We start from the raw sequence: 17,813 nt of genomic DNA on the forward strand, positions 1-17,813 counted from the left end.
GAAGCGGCGACGGCGGACGGGGACTCGGCGGCATCGGACTAGGGGGCGAGGGGCTGGGAGGACGGGGTGAAGGCGGCAGAGGGCTAGGCGGCGAGGGGCTTGGGGGAGAAGGGCTGGGTGGGAGCGGAGCCGGTGGCGGCGCAAAGAAGCCTAGCTTGCCCACGGGGCAGCAATCACACGTTCCACTTTGCACGACGGCATACTTGCAGAAGCCGTTGCCCTCCGCACAGAGTGTCTCCATGGAGGGACACGAGCCGCCCAGCGTCATGCACACCACAGCGCCGTCCGCAGTCGTCAGGTCAAGATTCAGGCCCTGAGGAGGGAGCGACGGAAGGGACGACCAGGAGAACATTAGCATTCCCAACTCCCAAGCATCAGGTTTATGTTTCAGGGAGGCAAGCAAGGAACGCATTGTTGTGCTTGTGTTCAACAAAAAGGTCTTCAGGTGTTACTCTCACCGTAAGCTTGATTACTGCCTTTGTATCGTTGGTGGCGTAGGGGTCGAATGTGGGTGCCAGGGCCGGTTTTCCATTGACCGTGAACCCCGTCACGGCGCCTTTGCACTGCTTGTTCACGTCCAGCTCGATCTTGTAAAAGTCAATCTTGGGGTCACAGCAGTCCGAACCCGGCTTGGCGCAGTCCACCACGCGGGCAGTCATGCACACGCGGTTGCCGCTGACGGTGTAGACCGGGTCGAGGCGGAAGCGGGACTGCTGCGGGTCGCGGTTGCAGCCTGTGCACAGCAACAGCAGCAGCAACATGAATCGAGCGACTAAACACGTCGTTTGTGTGGACTTCAACGCATGAAGTACATACATGCCCAGCCCCATGTATGGAGCCCAGCGTTCCTTTTCAATGCCTTGGAAACGCAAAATCCATGATTTTATCCAAGCGGGGCGATGCGACCTACCGTAAGGCGGAAATGTCTCGAGGTAAGCCTGGAGAAGACTGCGCTCGGCGCTGGCAGTCGTACGTAGGCATCCCACGATAACCATCAGCCAGCAGGATAGGAGCAAAGCCAATCGCTCCGTCATCCTTACAGGAACCTGTGGCTATAGTACAGGGCATGGAGCAAGCGGGACGCCGTTGAGACCGGTGGGCACTGAGGCCGTGTGCATGAGCGTGCACGCTGCCATTCTGGAAAAGAGCGCAATACATAATATCAATTCTGTTAGGATGAAGGGTGCTAGCGTCTATTGTTGGCATGACAAGCTAAACATAAAACCAAATGTCTATCGGTGCGCCCAAGATGAACAGCTCAACTTTAGCTTACCAGGGGATTAGAAATGTTTGATAAGACAATATGGAGCCTTTTATCAAACGTAAATGCAATCCCGTCCCAAATCGTTTAGGTTCTGCAGCTAACTAAAGGTTTATCTATCTGTTGACCGCCCCGCGATGCCCGGACGATTGGGGGATCGCAGTGGTGCAGAAGTTCCCCGACTGCTCGTTTATGTATCGCCCTTGACTTGCGTCCGCCGCTGTTTCAGTAGTTTCAGTCGTACAGAACGGCAGGCGACCACCGAAAAACCGTTGGCTGGCGGTTTCCAGTAGTGCCATTAACCCATCTTCGCGTAAAACCTGCTATCAGTGGGACCACAAGTGTAAAACGTGTCGATTGTCGAACTGAAATGAAGGAGGTGCACCTATTCTCTGTGTCATCTGCAGCTCCGCACATTTAGGCTTAGCAAGGTCCCCTGAAGGGCTTGACAGTACTTTTACTGCCTGCGGTAATCCGTTCTTGGCTGTGTGCGTTGAAACTCGCTAAGCGTTGTTAACGCTGCTGATCGTGCTGTTTAGTGCTGCTACATTTGCCGCAGACCAGTCTGAACCTGAAGATAACAGCCTCAACATGACATGCTATGCTAAGATGGACATATTACCTGTATGTTACTGTATGCATGAAAAGCTTCATAATCACTAGCAGGCTCGCTAGCTGTTGGCCCTGAACCCGCACATACGGAATCCGGCATTTCAGATGCTTATTATTATCACATCACATTACTTATGGTATTTTTCGCCGTTGAACCAATTGAGGTTGCTGTGCGGAGGTGTATCCTAACTACAACCCATTGAATGAATCGCGATGCCCTAGCTATTAAGATAAAATATTAAAAACACCGCATTCATGCATAAAATAACCTGTATACGAAGATAATGTAAAGAAAAAACCATTTAAGAAATCCAACAGACGGCGGTCTTACGATGTCTTCCAAAAGAACAAGTCGAAACACATGATCCCTGCATCTGCTAAGCACGTGGTAACCGTTTCTCGTCAAATCATCTGTTTCTGATCAAAGGACTGGTCATTAGTCTCACAAAGCTAGGCAACTTGCTGCTGCCTTAATAATCGTCCTGAACACTGAACATGCCGTCGGGAAGGCCGCCGAAAGGTGAAAAGGATTATAGCCCGTTCCGTATCCATATACATATTACATAGGGCAGGGCTTCGTTCGTCTGCCGCAAGTCGTGCGTGATGCTTGCCATGTTCTAATGCCGTACGTGTCGGACATCATACCTGCAGCCGCAGAGACGCCATAACTAGGCCTTGTACTTCTGATGCGCGCAAGCGCTGCTAGATGAACTTCATTGCCCTTCCGGAACAATGGACATACATGCCCTACTGCTGCTGCTGCTGCTGCTGCTGGTCTAATAATTGGGAAAAGGTGGGGCGGTGCAACCTAAAAAGGACTCCCGTTGAGCGAGTTCTGGATGTTACAAACTGACAGTCCATCCAGCGGGACTATGACCTTAGCGTTCAGGTTCAGGTACCACCCATCTACACATTCAGTTGTTAGGGTGACCGGCGTAGTGGAGCTGTAAACCAACTCTCCCCCCCACGCACACACACGCACACGCACACGCACGCACACGCACGCACGCGCACACGCGCACACACACACAGAACTGTTATCTGCGTGGTGTGCGCGATGTGTACGACAACAGCCTTACAGCCTTAATCCGCCAACCTATCCATCGCGCTTTCCATTCCGCTTCCCCCCTTCGAGACCAACTGAGGACACATTTTCTCACTCACAAACCCAGGAGGCCACAAAAAGACACCAGACACCGCACATCGGCGTTACAGAAATTCCCGATCCCGTCTGTTGATGGACTGACATACGTGCGCGACGAGCGCAATCGCACTGATGCTTTTTCATCCTAACACCAATTTTCCCTCATCATCAGTATGACGATGGTGACGCGATCACAGCTTGATCAGATTGCGCAGATTTCGGGATAGATAGGCGCTGTGTTTCAACTCCAGGGAACCCACTCGAAGCCACCGACCGAGGGCCGCGACCACCCTACGACGTACCCCTCGCGACCACCCTACGACGATTTTCCTCAGCACAGTTCAGCAACGCAAGGATGCGAGCTCCACGATGCGAGAACTCCACGACGGCCATCGAGACACACACAGACACACACTCAGACACACACAGACACACACACACACAGACACACTCTCTCATGCATGTGGACCGCGCACCACACAATACCATGCATGGCACCACACACCTTCACACTTCAGGCAGTGCACGAGAACGTACGTTGGGAAAGATATGTACACACACGTACATTCACCAAAACGTATTCACCAACCGCCAACCGCCAAGCGGCCAGCAGGAACAGCACTGGATGGATCCGTACGCGGCGTTTCCCCACTCGGGGGATCGGGTCCACCACTCCGTACATCCCCTCCTTTCTTTCTCTCTCACTCACATTGACAGTCAGTCATCACGAGCCAGAAACTTTGTAACCGTAATGTGGATACGAATGTGGGTGAGGATGCTCACTCGCCCACTCCCTCACTCGCTGTGCCACCACGACAGTTGGATACCGTTGTGGCCACCGGTACATTACCGTTGTGGTAGTCGGACACCCCTCGACAAAACACCATGACGCATATGGCTTAAGCAAAGGATGGAGAGATAGAAAAGATACCCCCAGTGTTCGCCGTCTCACAACAGTCCTCCCGTCCTCTCCACCACCTCCAGAGCGCCTCTTCCACGTATAGCTTTCTTCCGGTGTCTAGCTGTGTATGCGAATCTCCAGTGTTCAGTTCGATAGGCAGGTACATATTTAGATAGATAGGTAAACAGATAGATAGATAGATAGATAGATAGATAGATAAAAATGCGGTGAGTCACATATGTATGTATGTATGTTTATTTGTTTGAAAGAGATGTATGTGCGATCCTTTCCGTCCTTGTCTGTCAGGAGCAGCCTACAACCGTCACGGACCCCCTCCGCCCCCCCTGACACACACAGGGCCCCCGTACGGCTCATGTAGGGTGGCCGGGTGCAGCTCCACTTCAGGACTTCAGGCTCACGCTTACCCCGGGGGGGCGTACCCGGCAGGTGGGGGCATCGGGGGAGGGCACCTGCCACAGCTGTCACGAACACCACTGCTCGCATTACCACCCGCGCCAATACATTATTCGCCACCACCCCTGCCACCACCACCCCTTATCACCATACTCCCTTACACAGTTCAGGCACTACTAAAGCACACACTGATGCCCCCGGAGGTTCCGGGATCGAGACCTGTCAGGGTCGAAAAACCTTCCGATGGTGGAAGGCAATATAGTGCCCCTAGTCGATGGACGGTGGTGACCTGGGATAAACTTGACTTGCGAGCTGACCAGGAATGGAGTTGAGCCGCCGTTGATCCGGCAGATTCCGTTGGATGCCGGTGGTGGGTGCGGAACCTGAACGATCCACTGAGAAGTTGGCTAGGGTGGCTGGATTAGGGTGCCCCGAAATACCGGGGAAGGCAGGGTCTGCCGGGTGGCGGCCGCAGAGGGTGAAGATATGACCCCCCTGTCCCACACATCATACATGCCTGGTGACCATCATCCTCACCTTCACCTTCATCATCCTCATCATACTCATACTCATCACTGCCACCAGCAAACTGCTGCTTCTGCTGCTTCTACTCCTGCTTCAAACCGTGAACGAGCGTAACCCTGCATCCAAAATCCTACGTACATCAGTACCGCTACCTGGCAGCTACCTAGCAGCCGACCGTACCTGACCGGGCCGGACACTTGGTTGGCCGGGCAGCGCGCAGGAGGGTGGGTCCTGAGTCCTGTACTCCCGACCCATGGGTCGGTCCCATGCCCCATGCCCTCCCCACCTCCACCAGGTTGAACTAATGCTCCAAACCAGGAGGACCCGACCTTCCCGTTTATCCAGTCGTCATCCCCGCCGCCGGCACAAAGACACCAATCCCACCACCGCAACCGCCGCCGCCGCCCCAGAAGCAGCTGCCACTGCCGCCACAGCCGCCGAGGCCGAGGCCGCCAACGGCCCCTTCACCGTCACCACCCCACCACTCTCCCCCCCCTCCGCTTCCTTCCCCTTCCCCTTCCCCTCCCCCGTGCCAGCCCTCAGGATGTTGAACGTGCTCCCGCTGCCGCTGGCCGCGTCAACCGCCACCTCCGCCTCCCCCCGCACCTCCAAGAGGTGGTTGTGGTGGTTGCTGTTGGTTCCTCCGTTGTTTGTGAGCACCCCCCGGATGATGTCCGGCGCCACCTCGGGCTTGAGCTCCCGACTCATCACCTCAGTCACCACCTCCTGGGCGTTTGCACCCTCTGGGGGGCCGGGGAGGAGGGGGGAGATGCACACGGGTGGTCGCATCCCGTGGTATGTATGTATGTACGTATGTATGTATGTATGTATGTATGTATGTATGTATGTATGTATGTATGTATGTATGTATGTATGTATGTATGTATGTATGTATGATATTGTTACAGGGTGGTATAGCTTCACCAACGGCCCCCTTTCCCGGGGCAGTCCCTGCTCTCACCTGCGAGAGGGGCACCCTAATCCATTCACCCCATCCGATTTCAGAATGTATTCGTTGGGTTCCGCAACTCACCACCAGCATCCAACCAAATCTAGCGGATCAACGGCGCCTCAACTTAGTTCCTGGTCAGCTCACAAGTTGATGTAATCACGTCCTACACCGTCCACAAGATGGGGGCCCACCTCCCAGTTCAACACCCCTCACACACCGAGAGGTCGGCAGGCAGATTTGAACCCGGAACCTCCGGGAACAGAAGTTAGGCCTTAACTTGTGCCAGCCACCTGCCATAAGTAAGCATGTATATATATGCATGCTATGCATGTATACATGTATGTGGAAGTGTGTGTGTATGGATATGCGCGTGTGCGAATGTGTACACACACACACACACACACACAGTCTCTGCAGACACAAGGGGCCGTGAGACCACTGATCAACTGAGCTAGCTCGTACATCATACGACACTCTGCCGTACCCTCTTCCGTACAAACCTACCGTGTATGACCCGATGTATTCCCTCCATGATGGGGCACTCCACTCCGAGCTTGCGAGCCAGTGTACGGATGGCCACTGCGGTCGGCACCCCCTCGGCCACCGCACCGCCCATGGAGGCCTTCGCTTGGTGAGGGGTTTGGGAGGGGTGGGGAGGGGTGGGGTGGGATGGGTTGAACTGCGAAGACGTGATGCAAAGATGTGAACTAAAGAGTCAGCAGCCGACATCAGCAACTGCCGCGAGACGAGAGCATGGCGGACGAGAGGGCTGCATAACTACCAGGCCATGGAGCGAAATCCAGTATGCCATATCCACCCTTAAAATTAACCCACTCCCCCACTACCATTAAGGAAAAAAACCAAAACTCCCAACCCCTCAACTCCATTTCCCTCCCCACCCACCCCAAACCCCAACACCCCCCCCACCCGCCCTGGCAGCAGCATCAATCGTGTGTGGTTCGTCTTTCTTACCCCCCCCACCCGGACGCACCTGGATGTCCCGCAATCGCTCGCCCCGACCCAGTCGTAGCCCCACAGTGCGGTTACGGCTCAGGTCACCTGGACATAAGGCCCACATCACCATTTACGGGCACCGTAGGGCCCACCAGGGGGAGGGGAATCATCACCAGGCGAGGAAGAATAATTCAGAAATGAGGTGCCGGGGTCCAAGGTCCAGAGAGAGGGGGGGAAGAGCAGTCATGGCCGCGGGAAGGCGTTTGAAATGTGTGTGTGTGTGATGAGTGTGATGGTGGAGTTTAATTTTGTGGACCCGGGTCCGAATCCCTTTCTCCTTTAGAGTGAGTGGTACGGCATTTGGCAACCAGTACTGCAATATCAGTACGGAATGGTGTCCGTTCACGGAATCTAAGAAACACCCGACACTCCCAGCGCGCGCTCCGCCGCCGCCTCATCACCCACTCACCCACTCACCCACCCAACCCCAACGAGGCGTTCTTCGCGACATTTACTAACTACTAAATCACACCTACACCCATCGGTGGGGCCCCCACATACATACATACATACATACACGCACCTGTGCACGTCAGCACTACGTCTCCCATACCCGCCAGCCCCGACATGGTCAGTGGGTTACCCCCCCGGGCCACGGCCAGCTTCGTAATCTCGTACAGACCTGGGGGGCCCCCAGGTAGGGGGTAGGGGGTAGGGGGGATTACCGAGGCCAGGAGGAGGGGGTACAGGAGGGGGGATCTCGTGGCATCCAGGCGCACATGGCACCGGAGGTATTACTACGACCTCGATGGCTGGTTGTGGCTGGAATGGGAAATAACAGGGAGTGCGGCGATGAGGCATCTCACCTTGGCGTCCACGGTGTATGCATCTAATGTGCGTGTGTGTGTATGTGTGTGTATGTGTGTGTATGTGTGTGCGTGTGTGTGTATGTGTGTGTATGTGTGTATGTGTGTATGTATGTGTGTTGAGCAGCGGCGCACACGACAAACCTCCGCCATCTCCACCCCTTTCCCTCCCTCCCGCCCTCTTTCCCCCTTTCCCTCCCTCCCTCTTTCCCTCCCTCCCTCTTTCCCTCCCTCCCTCCCTCCCTCACCCCGGGTGATGAGCGCCGCTCTGGCGTTGTTTCCGAAACCCAGTCCGTCGGAAATGCCGCACGCGATGGCCAGCACGTTCTTGAGCGCCCCCGCCATCTCCACCCCCACAACGTCCGTGCTGCGGTAGCACCTGAACCGCGGGCTGGATAACAGAGACTGGACCCGGGCAGCCAACTGGTCGTCCTGCGTGCGTGCGTGTGTGTATGTATGTAGGTACGTGTATATGTCAGGGAAAGAGGGACGGGGGAAACGGGGGGAAAGAGGGATTAGGAACTCCTTAACGCCCACCGCCTCAATGGTTTCTGATGAGCTGCTTTCTCCGGGGGCCCCATGGCCCACAGAATACACACGCACGAGGCCAATCTCGCGTTGTTTATCACCTCCGCCCCCCGTTCTCTCCCCATTACCCGGGGCCTTCCCCTACACACACACACACGCGCGCGCGCGTGCCATTACGCCTTCTCCCCCCTCACGGGCCCTCTCTCTCCTCCCCCCCTTTTCCTTGCCTTCGCTGCCACCGTAACTGCCGTGGGCTGCCCCGTCGCCACCTCCGCCGCAAAGGAGGGTCCAGACAAGTAGGCCAGTCGGCTCCGGAACTCGTACGGCACTACTCCCTGCAGCAGCTCGTCCACCGTCTCCAGCGAGGACAAGGAAATACCCTTGGAGCAGCTCACGAGAATCTGTTTGGGGGTTTTGGGGGTTGTTTCTGGGTATCATTTATGACGATTTATGTCCGGATCACCATTACGATCATCCCCTTGCCTCACCCTCACCCCTAACACCCCTGCTACAAGTCCATCAGCCCCAGCAACAGCCCCAGCCAACCTTTCACCCAGCGTTTTTTTTGCGGAATATATTCCGAATTCGGAATAAAAAATGTTCATGGTTCTGAAAGTTAAGAATAAATAATGTTCCGACCGTGCAAGTTCATTCCTCCAGCCAAAAATGGACTGTCCATGCCAAACCCGCTAGAATCTTGTAGGAGACATACATGTTAACCATATCATAGTACTTTAATGCCATGGATACTGCTAGGAAGCTCACGCCCGAAAGTCAACGAGGAATCGGACTGTTTCTGACCGGACCAAACGCTGCAAAACATTGACCCGAAGCTCCCAAAGCGTGTTAGGTCATTAAAGCAGATATAAAATTTCACTGAAGCCATTAGCGACCTTAATGAAGACGGTATAGAGGTCGTAGGGAATGTGGGCGCAATGCTGCAGCCAGCCGACGACAATGACGCCACTCCGGTTGTCAACAGCGAGCGGGCCAAACATCAACGTTCGTCATATGGAGACAATCGCGATGGTCCAGGAAACAGGCTGCGCTTGGTGGTTCCGGTCCATTGCTGCTATGCATCATTACTTCTGCAACCCGGAAAGTCGTATAGTGTTATCTTTCAACATGATGCAAGACGAACGATGGTGAACGAACTCTATTCGATCAGTGTTTGAGAGATTGTGGTGTGCGCGTGTTGCGGCATTCCCCACGGCGTTTGCACGAAGTAAACTGTAACTCATCGGGGGGGTTCTGGGGGGGGCGGAGCCCCCCCAAGCGCCTTACAGATTCGGAATACTTTTATTCCCGCGACTAAAAACCTATTCCTCCGTTCGGACTGGAAAATTCACCGGCAAAATTGAAAAGAAAAACACTGCTTTCACCCCACCCCCTTCACCTGGTGGGGTCGGAGTGCTCGGGCTGCCTCCCCTGACAGACAGACGGACAGACAGATAGACAAGAGGAAAGGAGAGAGGGAAGAGGACGCGTTGCCGGTATGGTTTGACGATGGTTTGATGATGGTGGTATGATGATGGTGATCCATAAAACGGAAGGACGCTGCTAATCTGGCGGAGGGCGTTTGTCCGACAGGAACTGAGAGGAACCCTAACTCGAACCCTCATCCGCCCCAACCCTCCCCTCGCCTCCCCCTCTCCCCCCCCTTCTTCTCCCCACAACCCTTTCCCCCCCTTTCCCCTCTTCCCCCTCTCTCCCCACAACCCTTTCCCCCCCTTTCCCCCCCCTACCCAGTGTGGCCACAATGTACTGCGTGGGTACGACCATCAGCATCAGCTCGCTCCGCTTGATGACCCCCTCCAGGTCGCATGAGGCGGTCAGGGCAGGGGGGCAGGGGAAGCCGGGGAGGTACTGCGGGTTCTCGTGGCGCAGGTTGATGGAGTCCACGGTGGCCGCCCCACGGGCCCACAACACGGTGTCGTGACCCAGACGGGCGCAGTGGATGGCCTACCGCCGCGCCCGGGGGGGAGGTGGGGGGAGATTGGGGGTGGGAGAAATCGGTGTGGGGATGCGCGCGTGTGTACGAGTGTGAGGGCGGAGGGTGCCATGTGTGTTAACCTTTGGCTGAGGACAGAGCCGCTGAGGAGCTAATGGACTGGGCCTGTGTTGGTCTAGTCTAGGCCACAGATGCAGGATAGCAGGAATACAAATACAGAGACACGAGAAACGGAACCGGAGTACACCACCGGGGTGGGGTGGGGTGGGGTGGGGTGGGGGTTAGACCGTGCGGGAGTGCCCCCGGGGGCCAGGGGGCCGGCATGGCGGCATGGTCGTCCCCGGCGTCAGGCCCAGCGGGCTCCGGACCGGCGGTGCGAATGCGGGAGGGAGAACAATGCAAGCCGCAGTGATGTGTGGGCGTCGGCCGGATTTGAAGGATTGGCAGAAGGCGAGGTTGGGCATGTGTTTTGGGCAGGGGGAAGCTGGGATGGCAGGGTCCATGTCAGGAGATCCTTAATCAGGATTCTTAGTTCTTAGGATTAGGCGGTTCAGGATTAAAGCTGTAGACCCCGGACCCCTCCCAGTCAATATGAGCTGGAGGCCACAAAGCAACATCCGCGCACGCAAGACAGCAGAGGACGGCAGAGGCACTGGGGACGAAAAGGAAGCTCGGGGGCTGGGGCAGGGGTTTCTCACCAGTGCTGTGCCCCAGGAGCCGCCTCCAAGGACACCAACCTGCATCGCACAGCCGGAAGAGATGCCTCAGACGGGGGAATGTAATGCGGGAATGGGAAGGAAGGGGTGTTGTCGGGGGCTTCAAGAATGGCCGGTGAGATAAGGCAAGGTGTGGGGCTAGTCCGAGAAACGCCCACCGCCAAGACCTCCGGAGCGCCCGGCCAACCTTGGTGCGTTCGAATCCGTTATCTGCCATGTGGGCAAGAAACTGTGCCCCCTAGCCACGCAGAAGGGTTTGCTCGGGAGGCGTTGTCGAAATGTAGGCGACAAGCGGCGTCTTTCGTGGTGTGGTCACAAGATCTCAAGGATAGATGTGATGTGAACTAGACAAATAAATGGTTGCCTAACATGGACCATAAGTATGGTGATCACTTTAGTAGCAGCGATAGGGCCGGCTTCCATTAGCCATAGCGGCCTCTAGTTAGGTTAAGACAGCTGGCGTTTCACCCTACTAAACTTTGGCTAACCATCGCATGCTTCTATGCTATGCCAGCGGCAATCGTACGGCAATTTCTCTTGCTTGTTTGCTTCGTTATCATAATACAAGGATCCGGTATAAACTACAAGAATACATAGGTTGATTTGAATATGGACGGAACATGGACTGAAATGGCCATGGCAGTCACTTTCTTTGCATGCGTTGCAATTGCGCAGCTAACCGAAGCGGAAAACGCAACATCTCGTATGGGATATTACTCTGAACTGTTAAAGAAAATAATTATATTTCGCGAGCTTACCCCCTCAGGTGTCTCAGGCGGTAAGTTCACCGTGCACCGAAACAAACTGAGTAAAGCATCGAGTTTATCACAATTTGCTTTTACCTAAATGACATCTAAGTTTGCTTACTTTGCATAATTCAGTATTGTGCCCGACTTTTAGCATCTCAGTTATCTTAGAATCCACGCTAACTGGCTAATAGGAGCCGGCCCATACTCCTGCATTTTTTCAATCAATCCAGATAGGCAGGTGTCGTACTCATATATTCAATTGATTACCAAGAGACCGGTATCACGTATGGTACAATGAACCAGTCGCACTAGGGTCAACTCGGCTAACGGTTGTACGTCAGGCATTCCGTACACTCCTCGTGGCTTGGTCAGCTAAAAGCCGAAACGCTGCCAAGTGGACATGTCAAAGTGTGAAGGTCCTTTCTCAGTAGCAAAAGTAGGCGTGCAACATCGCCCTCACTATCGCTCTCGAAAAGGAGCTGCTATCTTCGTTTTCGTTCCGTAATTCCCTACCTCGCGCAGAATCATGAGCCCTGAAGGTAAGAAGGCAATCACGCGGGCGTGCTGTAGACAACCTGGAGTGTCGGTTGCTAACCGCTCTCCCCTCGCTGCAGACCGCATGGAAGTGCTGACAAGGCAGTTGTGTGCAGGTCAATCGACTGAGAGTAACTGGGAGCATGTCCAGCAGGCAAGAAGTGCCTAAGCTGCGTTGTATTTGGATGTCGATATCGGCCTGTGTCGGAATTGTGGCATTTCCCTGTGTGGCACATAAACGAGCATCGGCTGCATCGGTTTTGTGACAACAGGCTGTTAAGGTTATGCAACTTGTGTAAGCCTGGGCACTTGGTCTACGTCCTTGGAGCTGCATACGTGACGGTTGTCTAGTCGGAATTTTGAGATAACGATAGTAACCACCTGCGCGTCGAAAATACACCCTGTGAGCCAAACTTTGGATGAAATTTTGTGTACTCTGCTACTGTTGCGTGTCCCTGCTTATTGTTGTCAAGCCTGCCTACTTCATCGGCCAGTTGCTAGCTCCCACATGCAGTCAATCTTTTGGATGCCTTGACGGTGAATTCTTAATAAACGCACATTGGTTATTGGAGTTTGCGTTTGGATGTTTGCGTAATTCGATCACGTGCCTCGGCACCTGTTGCAGCTTTCGCGTGTCACTACCTTTTGAATATGCCTCGGGGCTGCACCGTGTTACCTTCAGGCACCCCCAGATCCCATTATCGGTGTCACAGATGCTTGGCGCGCCGACCCCGACCCCCGAAAACTTAACCTTGGCGTGGGAGCCTACCGAACGGAGGTCAGTCTTAACGTTTCCGCCATGAGTTTCCTTGCTTGATATTTGAATCCCTGATTGGATGCCTTTCAAAGCTACATGTTGAACTAGTCTTTCTTTATTTGGACTAGGAAATTCCAGGCGTGCGGGCCGTCAGGCCGACGAGGTCCAAAAACCGTTCGAAAAACATTATGACAAACGACGCGCGTTTGCTTGGCGTTTCTGGGATATGCAAAGTTACTTTGCTCAAAACTTCTTATTCTTTAACATGTTGGTTTGCAACATGATCGATGGTTTGATCGATGGTTTTAATCAATCCCAGTCGCCCATCCGCTTGGTGCCGTGACGGCCGCCGCCGCTACACGTGCACACGCAGGAGGGCAAGCCGTACGTCCTGAAAGCCGTACGAGAAGCGGAGCAGCAGATCCTTGCCGACCCTGCCATGAACAAGGTACGTACAGTAGTGGTGGATGATCTATGCGTGGCATAATCCAGGACTAGATTCAGATCCACCCAGATCCGCGCGCGAGGATGGCAGAGCTGTCAAAAAGTCAAACTGGCGAGAGAGGCTGAACCGTGACGACGACTGAACCCAGATTCGCCCCGGGTGAATCATACAATCACTACTGGTAGAGCACGCACCAATGCCCCCGGGAGATCCCGGGATCGAGACCTGTTAGGGTCGAAAAACCTTCCGATGGTGGAAGGTAATATAGTGCCCCTAGTCGATGGACGGTGGTGACCTGGGATAAAGTTGACTTGTGAGCTGACCAGGAATGGAGTTGAGCCGCCGTCGATCCGGTAGATTCCGTTGGATGCCGGTGGTGGGTGCGGAACCTGAGCGATCCACTGAGAAGTCGGCTAGGGTGACTGGATGAGGGTGCCCCGAAATACCGAGGAAGGCAGGGTTACGTCAGGTAGCGGCCACGGGTGAAGATATGGCCCCCTGTCCCACACATCATACAGGAGTACCTTCCAATCTCCGGCAACCCTGAGTTCAACCGACTGGCCCGCACTCTGGCCCTCGGGCCTGGCAGCTCCGCCATCCAGCAGAACCGAGTGGCCACCGTGCAGGCCTTGTCGGGTGGGTGTGTTGCGGTGCATTGCGGGTGTGGGGCTGAAGGGCTGAGTGAGCTGGTGGTGGGTGTGAATGCGCTGTCGGGTCGTGCGCAGTGATTTTTTTCATTTAGGGCGGGTCTTAATTTATTCCAACCTAAGTAACAAAGTTGCTAGGGTTGTCGTAATTTATTCCTTAAGTGTGAGGCGCTGGGGTGGGCTCCGCCCCCTCCAGACCCTTTCTACACCTACTTCTTTACGGCTTGGCATTACTGCTTTCTCTGCATTTTTAGTCCTGGCGGCTTAGGTAGGTAGTTTTTCCGACATCAGCTTCACTACGACATCCCGAGGTCGCTGTCTTCACGGACGCCTTTCGGTCAGTTCTACGTCTGGTACACTCTTGCCCTGGCAGCAGCTTCACTCGTTTGTGGTTCGTCTTTCCCCCCCAGACCCCCCCCCCCATAAGTTACAACACCCCTCATAAACCAAGAGTCACGCACTGAGTTGGCGCGTTTTCGTTCATGTCCGCACTCTTCGCCGCTGGCAGCAAAACCATTGCCGATGCATTACCGACAACAGCACCGCCATCCCAAACACCTTTTATCAGGAAAATTTTCAGGCTTATCTTGCTGTTTTGGTGTCTGTTCGAGTCGTTGCCTTTTGCGTGTTTGGCTATATGAGGACCGGTCATACATTCTGCTATGCCGCGTTGACTCACGGGCTTGACCTTCTTACGGCCCCTCATATCTACCCTATGATTGAAAATACTAAGTATTACTTGAAAAACGCTGGTCGTGCGTGGCTGGAGGAGTCCGTGGGCGGGTGAGTCCGTGGGTGGGTGTACGGTGTGAGATGAACGGTGGGGAGCGGGGCTGGGTTAAGGTGGATACAGCACCTTTTATCACCACATTGATGGGATGATAAAAGGTTGCGACAGCGGGCCATACAGTAGTCACACCGGGTATCGCTGCAAGCAAGAAATCTGTGTCCAGTTTCCTTTCCCTGCCCATTGCTCCACACACATGCACGTGTGTTTAAACACATAATCCAACGTAACCTTTCACCCCACCCGACCCCGCGCACGCGCACCCGCAAGCGCAGGCACCGGCGCGCTCCGAGTTGGTGCTGAGTTTTTGTCGATGCACTTGCCCGCCTCCATACCGCGCATCGTGTATCTGCCCAATCCCACCTGGGGCAACCACAAGAGCATCTTCGCCAAGGCGGGATTCCAGGTGGGCGGGGGATGGAGTGGGCTGGGTGGTGGGTGGTAGGCAGGCTTGGTCTTATGATCAACGTTTGGGGGCAGCGGGGGTGCCTGGTACGTCTCTCCACGCTGTCTTGGGGTTAGAGCGAGGTCGGATGGGGCTACGGAATGAGTCACGCCTCCCCTATACACGTGCAGGTGCACCAGACCTGCCTGCCCCGCACCGCTTTCCTTTGCTCGCGTTCTAAATCGTCAAACGTTTATTATTTCCTTGTAACTAACAACGCCTCCGCCATTACCTCCAGAACCGAATCATCAGCAACCAACCCCCCTCAACTGTGGACTGTGCATGCAGGTTCGCGAATATCGCTACTTCGACGCGGCCACTCGCGGTCTGAACTTCGCGGGTATGGTGGCGGATGTGTCGGCGGCGCCTCCCGGCTCGGTGCTACTACTACACGCGTGTGCACACAACCCCACGGGTGTAGATCCCTCCCCGGAGCAGTGGTCTCGGCTGCTGGAGGTGGCACGGTCGGGAGGACTCGTGCCCTTCTTTGACATGGCGTACCAGGTGAGAGCCGCCGGGTTGAGAGATTGGCTGGATGGGGGGATGGATGTTGGAACTATCATGAAAGCGCAGGTTAACCTCGGGCCGCATGGGCTTGTTGTGCATTTACACAGAACAGCTATTAGCCCGGTTATCGGTACGCATATGCGTATGTGTGAGCTGATGGGCAGAGCCGCGATTTGTGTGCCCGTATTCACCTACAACCCTCGACATGTGTGTAGGGTTTCGCCAGCGGTGATCTGGATGCGGATGCGGCATCTGTTCGGCTGTTCCTGGAGGCAGGTCTGGAGCTGGTGCTGGCTCAGTCGTTCGCCAAAAACATGGGGTTGTACGGCGAGCGCGCCGGCGCTCTCAGCGTCGTGAGCAAGTGAGTAATTCCCGCGGTCGTGGGAATAGGCGGAGGGCTGCATAAGGCGGAGGGGTTTGCGTCAGCAGGTTTACTGCTCCGGGTGGATTTGCCAGTTGAAGGGAGGAAAAGGATTTCCAGCGCTGTGGACGCGTCGCTGCCCTTGCCCCAATTTGTATTTCGTCTGGCTGAGTGCTGTTTTGGAAATGGTCAGGGACCTGACGGTGATGCGCTTTACCACCAAATGACCGGTTTGCAGGCCTGATATTGCCAAACGCAAATCCACCTACGGAAAGTTACATACCTCTCACCTGCTGCACGTCGTTTTCCTTGCCTATTTTTTTGCTTTTCATGTCCGCTCAGGACAAAGGAAGTTGCCACTCGAGTGGAGTCGCAGCTCAAGCTCGTCGTGCGGCCCATGTACTCCAACCCACCAATGCACGGAGCTGCCATTGCCGCACGCGTCATGGGCGATCCCAAGCTGAACGCGCTGTGGAAGGTGCGCCAGCGTTCCACCTGTGCGCGGAATTGGGCTACTGATCCGGATTCGTGCTGTGTAATTATCTGGAACAATAATCCGGAATCGTGCTGATCTGTGTAATTCAGGGAGAGGAGAGGTAGTCGTGTGAGAAATGGAGATGGCAAAGGTAAAGACGGATGACTCATCGCCAATGAACTGATGTCCTGCAGGAGGAGCTTCGCGGCATGGCCGAGCGTATCAAGTCCATGCGCCAGGTGCTGTACGACCAACTGGTGGCTCGCAACGTGCCGGGGGATTGGAGCTTTGTGCTGAAGCAGATTGGCATGTTCAGCTTTACAGGTACGTGTGTGGTTTCAACTCTTGGAGCACGTTGGGGGGAAGCTGTGGTATCGGGAATAGTGGAAGTAAAGGAAATCGGCACTGGAAACGTGCGAGCGCATAACGGTGGCCTACAAGCGGGGCTGACCCACCGTCGGTGGGGAGGACGCGGTGGCAATATCTGGGTATGTGACTTGTGACAGCACCCTAAGTAGGGTATGCATATTCCAAATAATAAACATCGCGATGTACGTGGCGTTTATTTCGATATATTGTGTTTTCGGGTATTTTGGAGACAGCGCAGTTTGTGCGCAACTATGAAATCAATGGAATTTTCACCTTGAACTTAAATGCGGTATACATCATATCTCTGCCTGCTGCTCCTGGACTGCCTGCGCCACATTAGGGATGACGCGGCACCAGTGCGAGCAGCTGGTCAGCAAGTGGCACGTGCACCTCACTCTGGACGGCAGGATTTCGATGGCGGGATTGTCAGCGGCAACCGCGCCCTATCTGGCAGAGGCCATTGCGGACGTAATTCAGAACGCTTAGATAAAGATGGTAAAATGAGGGGTGCTGCGCGATGTTGCCATGGTGGTTGAGGACGCGGCGGGAGAGGATGCGCTAGGTGGCGCCCTGCCATCGGTTGGCACTCTGGTCGTTCGGTTTATGATTTGGGTACGTGCCGTGGGCAAGCAAACATTTTGTTCGTTTGCGGTCCTTGTCATGCCCGACCAGCAGTCGTTAAATATTTATTTTCTTTGCTTGTCACGATAGCGCGATATGTCTCTTTAGTCTAGAACCCCCTGTCTTGCGTTTGGAAATGTCGTGCAATAGAACACGTTCCTTCATTACCCGGTGCGAGACGCGTGCGAGACTGTACCGGGAAAGAACGGGTTTGTGTCACTGTTGCGACATATAGTCACGGATGCCGTTTTAAATTACTAAAGTTGTAATGCAGTGTAGTACAGAGTCAGAT

At 54.7% G+C, this 17,813-nt stretch overlaps 3 protein-coding genes across 3 annotated transcripts in view; 1 reads left to right on the plus strand and 2 right to left on the minus strand.

Moving 5' to 3' along the window:
- The window catches only part of VOLCADRAFT_95559 (uncharacterized protein), a gene marked incomplete at both ends in the record, with an annotated part of 3,039 nt that extends 2,005 nt beyond the window's left edge, over window positions 1-1,034 (minus strand). Inside the window, 3 exons of the mRNA XM_002954719.1 lie at window positions 164-313; window positions 459-733; window positions 911-1,034. Of these exons, the coding sequence (XP_002954765.1) occupies window positions 164-313; window positions 459-733; window positions 911-1,034 (549 nt within the window). The remainder of the gene's footprint in view (window positions 1-163; window positions 314-458; window positions 734-910) is intronic.
- A 3,565-nt stretch (window positions 1,035-4,599) lies between these two features.
- Window positions 4,600-11,727, minus strand: VOLCADRAFT_95560 (uncharacterized protein; the record flags this gene model as incomplete). The annotated part of the gene is made up of 12 exons (XM_002954720.1): window positions 4,600-4,787; window positions 5,038-5,053; window positions 5,464-5,600; window positions 6,314-6,431; window positions 6,801-6,868; window positions 7,347-7,445; window positions 7,878-8,061; window positions 8,352-8,558; window positions 9,554-9,585; window positions 9,903-10,119; window positions 10,807-10,845; window positions 11,692-11,727. 12 exons carry the CDS (start codon window positions 11,725-11,727, stop codon window positions 4,600-4,602), a joined length of 1,341 nt encoding a protein of 446 aa, XP_002954766.1.
- A 260-nt stretch (window positions 11,728-11,987) lies between these two features.
- On the plus strand, window positions 11,988-17,803 carry ast1 (aspartate aminotransferase). Its single transcript, XM_002954668.1, has 11 exons — window positions 11,988-12,112; window positions 12,188-12,261; window positions 12,790-12,885; window positions 13,238-13,312; window positions 13,828-13,945; window positions 15,019-15,149; window positions 15,477-15,692; window positions 15,911-16,056; window positions 16,399-16,534; window positions 16,726-16,855; window positions 17,241-17,803. The coding sequence occupies exons 1-11, from the start codon at window positions 12,100-12,102 to the stop codon at window positions 17,384-17,386; spliced, it is 1,281 nt and encodes a 426-aa protein (XP_002954714.1). The 5' UTR covers window positions 11,988-12,099; the 3' UTR covers window positions 17,387-17,803.
- The last annotated feature ends 10 nt before the right edge of the window (window positions 17,804-17,813 follow it).

This window comes from Volvox carteri, assembly GCF_000143455.1.
Source record: "Volvox carteri f. nagariensis unplaced genomic scaffold VOLCAscaffold_45, whole genome shotgun sequence".
In the NCBI taxonomy this organism is placed as follows: Eukaryota; Viridiplantae; Chlorophyta; class Chlorophyceae; order Chlamydomonadales; family Volvocaceae; genus Volvox; species Volvox carteri.